The following is a 7170-nucleotide window of genomic DNA, read 5'->3' as shown; positions in this document are numbered from 1 at the left end:
GTATTGTTAGTGACCATCTTGAAAAAGCTTAGGGTCAACTTTGTTGAAGGTCAAGTGGTGATTCCGAATTTTGGTCTAGTTACTCGTCCGAACGACGAAATTTGGATCACTTTTCAGAAAAGATCAGGGAAATTGACTATGTGTTTGTGTAACGTTACATGTAATTGTGTGAAAACGTTTTTCAATCGTTTTATAAAACATTTCAGTTTTAAATTAAAGTTTAACCGGTAAGCTAAATAGGATGGTTGTTTGAAAATGCTGAGACAACTTATATACTTTCCTTTTTTAATGACCCATTTAAGTCATTTACATGTAAATAATAAATAAACCAGTCTTATTTCAAAATTCAGCAAGGTACTGATAAAAAGTATTTATTATTTTGCTTAAGACGATACATAAATTAATATATATGTATGTTATGCTTTGAATGATGTCTAACGTTTGAGCAAGTTTTATTTGTGGTCGAGTTGACTTACAGACAGTGTTAATGTATATAACCAGACCACATTTATCTGACTACGACAACATAATTAATTGATTGCACTGAGTATATATCCAATTAGGAGGAATTTTGAACGAGGACCCTTGTAATGAACATAAACTGCTTAAACAAAAACTATACGATTGAATGAGTCAAGGTAATCGGTTTTATCAAGATTTATTTTAATGATCGATTGACTGAAATGAAAACAAAGAGACATTATGACAGGTACTTAATCAACACAAACGGATGTCGACGGTTGTAAATATGATTGTACAGAATGAATGTAGGCTACTTGTAAGATAATTTGGCTTTCGGGTGGCAATAACTTACTTCGTTTACTAACCACCAACGATGGGAAAAAAACAAATTTCAATATCATTTTATGAGGCCAGCATTGACATATTATGTAATGTTGGCCTCATACAATCATATTGAAATTTGTAAAATGAAAAAAATTATAATGTTTCCTTTCGGTTGTAAGGTGTTTTAAATGTAGGAGCAATAAAATTTGATAAATTGACGTTGTGGTTAGTTTGCAGTTGCTTCTTGTTAACGGACGTAGGCAAGTTTAATCACAATACTGAATGTGTAATATCGGCTTTAAATCAATAAAACAATAAAACTATAATTAATTATATGTGCAAAATAATCAATCATTGTTAAGACATACCCACTGATAATAAGAATTGTCTTTGGTTTTTCGCTAAATGTCGAGTAAAAGCTGCGATAATTTTCTTTAAAAAAAAATGTTTTTGTAAACTCAAACTGATCACTAGAATAATAAATTTTGTATGCATCTGATTTTATCTTTTAATCAGACACGAGAAACAAAATGGTTATAAATCGAACTCGGTTCACAATATGACAGGCGATGATAATTCTTATTGCGACAAAAAAAAAACGAGATTGTCTCGTCATGTTACTCCCTTGAATTAAAAAAAAATACTCCAAATGACCATTTCTTACTGCTTACTTTTATTACAGAAAATTTAAAAAATATAGAATCAGATTAACAGTTTAGACTGACAATATTAATCCCTCAAGACTGTGACCATATCGGAACAAAAGCAAAAAACAATAGACGAAAACGATCAACTTTACAACAATATCAAAAGTCTTGGTTGGACCTTGATTACAAAGGGATATACAATTTATTTATACAATGAAAAACATAAAATACAAAGCAACTTTAACACGCAATATTGTTGGATACATAAATTATACCACACAAAAAGCTACACATGAATAATCTGATGAAGAAAAAGCTTTTTTAATTTCTTTGAAAATTGAAAAAAGAATATTGAAACTTATTAAGTATCTGAGATTAACATATTACATGAAATGTGTGTGTCTTAATTCAAATAAAAAATTAAATCTTTTTTGTGTCCTATTTTTTGGAAATTTTGAAAATATGTAAGGCAAGTGTTAAAGCTGACAGCGCTCGTATATAGGCAATGTCTGCCATATTTCTTTTTTTTTTGTCACCGCTATCCAAAGAACCCCTATATAAGCTGCAGACCTCTAAGCAATTTAAAGTATATCGCTGAAGAGATCTCACCTGTGTGGACGTCCATCTTGTGTCGCTTTGTTATTCGGTTGAGTTGAAATTATCAAATATTACACACTTTTGTCAAGCCAGAAAAATACTAACATCAAATAACCAGGTTAATGCATTATGAACAAACAGAAATGAATGCATTTAATCCAAAAGCCACGAAAGGAATACTACACGTCGACCACGAGTTTCAGGTGTGCAATCGGGTGAAACGAAATCAAAGGATTTATTTACCAGTACCTGACCTGGGCGGCAGTGCCTATTTACGAACGGTGTTCAGCTTTAATGATAACAAATGAGGATTGATCCAAAATTTAATATATATAAAACAAATAAACGAACAAAAAAACAAATCAGTATGCAAACCATACTTCGTCAATTTGATAGTCCAACATGCAATATATATCACAAACAGTCAGCACAATTTAGATGAACTTTAAGATTGTTTGATGATATACTTTGGTGTTGTAAATATATATCCATACTTTGATGAAACATTCACTCTACAGTACATGAAAATCAGCTGCTGATTTTATGATTATTTATAATTACTGATGAATTGTTTTCAGCTGTATAACATTTTAAAATCGAAGCATCGTTCTACTATATCATATTAGTATCATTCAAACTTTATTGTCAACTACATTTTAAAGAGTTTCATTCATAAAACTCATATTTCCTGCTCTGGTAATTGACACTTTTCTAATATGATTTAAAAGTACGTAACTAAGAAATAACAATATTAAGACAAGCACTGCAACGGCAAATAGACGTACTTTTTCTCCGTCAACGTGAATGAACGATGTTTCCTTTTTAAATTCCATACGTACCAAATCTCTTCGTTGAAGATGAGGATCACAGACCTGTAGATAGTTGATATTTCAGATATATAAGAACAACCATTTTTCTTTCAACTTAAACAATTTTAATTAAGAGATTCCTTTTACATATTTTTTAATCCACAAATGTGTTAGTTTGTCTTTGTAGTGCAGTGAGTATAGTTTTAGTCTATTGACCTAAAGATCCTGTTCAAAGTCTTATTTTCACTATTGATAAAAATCGCAAGATTTAAGACGGCTGTGTTTTAATAAATAATACAATGGTAAATTTCCGCATATAGATAAATTATTTGTTTTTCAGTGCCCAAGTTGAAAATGAATTTCAGTTACGCATACATATCTTTATTTGTCATGACAAGTTTTATATGTAAGCTTATGATTTTTTGGATTTGGTAGATTGAATGAAATTTCTTTCCCTACGAATCGATACGTTAATAAAACGATGCAGTACGTTTCTCGCATGTCACGATATGCTTAATTTACTTCACATGTATGAACATGTATGCAAGGGTATGTGTCCTGAACAATGCAAATATACGTAAAGCTTTTAAATTTATACTTTTTGTGATTTAAAGGTTGTGGTGATTCTTGAAATCCAATTTTGATTTTTATTTTATACTACAAAGCGGAGAGAATTATAAAAAAATGTTTATTGCTAAAGACGAGTTCCATGTTTAAAACAAGAACATGATGTGGTTGAGGATAATCGAGGATTAAAGTTGTACATTTACATGAAGCAGAATATTTTAGAATTGAATTATGAACAATTGTTCCGAGATTCGGCGAATATTACCTCAATATCAAGCCAATCTTTACCCGGTTTTCATAACTCCTTTAACAACACAATTACCTACATACGTGTATGTACGTCTAATTACTGATTACATAAAGTATTCGAAGAGATATGGCAAGGTTTTCGGCTAAATAACACATTGTTCAAACAATTTCCTAGTAGAGTTTTTGAGAGCAAGGCCTTTTGTATGACAAATCTGGAAAACAATTTTCATAATGAAATCGCTTACTGATGTAAGGAAGTTCAAAACCTTTTCCACGGCATCATTATCCCACCAACCAGATTGTGTATCAGACCTCTTGTAATTTACACACTCGAGAATACGATCCATGTTTATAACAAACGAGCTGCAAATCTTTCTTTTTAGATCCCTTATAGCCTCCTCCGCTAAATCACATTCATCCATTTTTGTCATTACTACAAAAATGGGTATTTCTAAAACAAAAATGATGTATAAAACTTCAAAAACACGAATCTTTCAGAAGATCTCTTATATCCATGTTAAGTTTGACATATATCATTTTAAGTTGCATGCCACGTTTTAACACTGTACGTAGCTACTGGGGGCAATATCCTCTTTTGAAAATCACGTTATACATGCACGTATTCTATCAAACTACTTGCCCTCACCTCTAGCAATACTCAACACAAGTGGTCTTTTCAAATGGCATTGAAATAAACAGCGTTCCTTACTGAGCATGGCTAGCGCATCATGGAAAATATGCCAGCAGAGCAGTTGCTATTCATAACGCCATGTTCTTATAATATATCTATCCATCGATTTTAAAGAAATTCAATTCTTACCTTTAGCAGATCTTTTAAGAACAATTCTTATGTTTTCCATTAAAACTGTTGGATTTTGCCCGCTTTTTGGAGCCAAGAGGAAGACAATGGCATCGACAATAGGACCTTCCCTTTTTTCCATCTGCACCATTTTGCGACCTTCTTTAATATTGTTGCAAAAGTCGGTCAGATCGGTAAATGGTTTAAGTTTTCCATCCAAAATGTATTCTAGAATGATGTCAAATGGAGAAAAATTTGCTTTGTCCATTCCGACCATATCCACAAAAGTTGGGTACCACAACTTCTCGTCTTCGTCTGTAGTTATTTTAAAATACTCTGCAGGGCATTTACTTAAAATGTAAGAAACGAGATATACAACGCTAAAATTATTGAATTTAAGAGATTGTATTTTGTATGCCCATGTATCAATTAATTCAATCTTCGTAGGCATATAAGATATCTTTTATTTACGTAACAGTCCATTTGAAAACTTGTTCCAAAAACATAACAAACATGAGATCAGTATTGGCAGTCAGAATATTTGGTATTCTAGCTTATTCACTTTTTTAGCAACTTTTGAAGGAAAGAAAAAAACACTGATAATGAGTCACTTTAAATTTTTTTTTTTTAAAAAGGCTGGATGTTCTTATCAGTTTCAAAACCATATCAATTTTTTTAAGATTTGAGTAAAAAATATTTTTTTAAATAAATGTTACTTAAATTTTTAAACTAAAATGTTACCGGTTTTCTTCATTTAATAATAGTTTGCGGCAAATTATATATGTAGCCCTGATGGTTACTTTAATGACAACCGTCAAAGTTTCCTTATTAATTCAAAATTAGATTATTGCAGTAATATAAAAAAAATATATATGTAAAAATTAAAAACACTTTGCATATTTGTAAGCAATTTTTTTTACATTGCACTTACACATCTAAATAGTTGGTCTTGCTTGAGCTGGCTTCGGCAACTTCACAGTGTTCATGATATATTCCCGTTATGGCGGTAAGAACTGTATTCACAAATGAGGATTTTCCTACCCCATATTCTCCAACTATCAAAAGTGCTTTTGATTTTCTCATTTGCTTTGTATTTTCTGTTAAATTATTTATTGATGTCAGTATTCTCTTTTTCCTCCTGCCAAAAAAGAGAATAGTACCAAATGTATATCAGTAATTCATTATATTCGAGTAAGCACAATTAGTGCATTTATTTATATATTGCCCATTGACTAAAAATGCTTCACAAAATTAATGTTTATTGTTTAACTGTAATTGAGTAAAAAGCTGTTGATCAATCATTTGAAACACACCTATTGAACCAATTCTTTCATTTATGATTTTTAATGCAACGTTAATGCAACAAGGTACATGTATATAACAAGCAGTAATTAAGTAAATTTTAAGCATTGTTATACCAGCAAGCTTTATTACAACAAGGTATAAATGTAAAATCATTCATCGATTATTTTCTTTCCCATACCTTTTACAATTTCCATTTAACTGTATATCTTCTTCCAACGGTCTTTTTTAGCTGTTTTTGGTTAAAAATAATGAAAGATACATGTATATCTTATAACGAAAATAAAAATTTTAGTTTTTCATTAAAACAGTATATCCTCTTCCGCCGGTCTTTTTATAGCTGTTTTAGGTTTAAAATAATGAAAGATACATATATTTTATGACGAAAATAAAACAAGAGGCCCATGGGCCACATCGCTCACCTGAGGAACAATAGGTATAATAAAATCAGCTTAATGGAGTCATAATTAATACAAACTATCTGGACAATGTACAATAATACATGTAGATCCTGTATAAATAAAATCCATTTTTCCCCTGGATATTTTTATGTTTATAATCATTAGTCCCTTTTCTAACAGGATGATTTTATAGTCATATCATATGTTGAGTATTGCAGTTCTTTAAAAGATCCTTAACAATAGTTTATATATGGGATATACCGTTAACCTACATCAAACTCTGAACCTTCTTGTAAAGCCAAAGAATTGTCCTGACAATCTTAACAATTATAAAGAATCATCTGGCTGATTAGTTTCTGAGAGGAAGATTTTTAAAGATTTACTCTATACATGTATATTCCTATGTTTAATTTCAACCCCCCATTGTTGCTCCACCCTATCCCCGGGGGTCATGATTTTCACAACTTTGAATCTACACTACCAGAGGATGCTTCCACACAAGTTTCAGCTTTCCTGGCTGATTAGTTACTCTATATACATGTATTCATGTGTTAAACTTCGACCCCCCATTGTGGCCCCACCTTACCCCCAGGGGTCATGAATTTCACAACTTTGAATCTACACTACCTGAAGATGCTTCCAAACAAGTTTCAGCTTTCCTGGCTGATTAGTTTCTGAGAAGAAGATTTTTAAAGATTTACTCTATATATTCCTATATAAAAGTTTGACCCCCCCCCCCCATTGTGGCCCCATCCTACCCCCGGGGGTCATGATTTTCACAACATTGTATCTACACTACCAGAGGATGCTTTCACACAAGTGCCAGCTTTCCTGGCTTATTAGTTTCTGAGAAGAAGATTTTTAAAGATTAACTCTATTTATTCCTATGTTAAACTTCGACCCCCCATTGTGGCCCCACCCTACACCCAGGGGTCATGATTTTCACAACTTTGAATCTACACTACCTGAGAATGCTTCAACACAAGTTTCAGCTTTCCTGGCTGATTAGTTTC

The 7170-nt window shown here is 31.7% G+C and overlaps 1 protein-coding gene across 1 annotated transcript; it reads right to left on the bottom strand.

Moving 5' to 3' along the window:
- Positions 1-2339: 2339 nt before the first annotated feature.
- On the bottom strand, positions 2340-5979 carry LOC105335071 (uncharacterized). Its single transcript, XM_066071137.1, has 5 exons — positions 5938-5979; positions 5386-5592; positions 4476-4804; positions 3901-4106; positions 2340-2902 (listed from the first exon to the last, which is right to left on the bottom strand). The coding sequence occupies exons 2-5, from the start codon at positions 5535-5537 to the stop codon at positions 2687-2689; spliced, it is 903 nt and encodes a 300-aa protein (XP_065927209.1). The 5' UTR covers positions 5538-5592; positions 5938-5979; the 3' UTR covers positions 2340-2686.
- Between the last annotated feature and the right edge of the window lie 1191 nt (positions 5980-7170).

Source organism: Magallana gigas, chromosome 9 (genome assembly GCF_963853765.1).
Source record: "Magallana gigas chromosome 9, xbMagGiga1.1, whole genome shotgun sequence".
Lineage (NCBI taxonomy): Eukaryota > Metazoa > Mollusca > Bivalvia > Ostreida > Ostreidae > Magallana > Magallana gigas.
The sequence above is the reverse complement of the archived record's forward strand: the minus strand, read 5'-3'. Positions and strand labels throughout refer to the sequence as shown.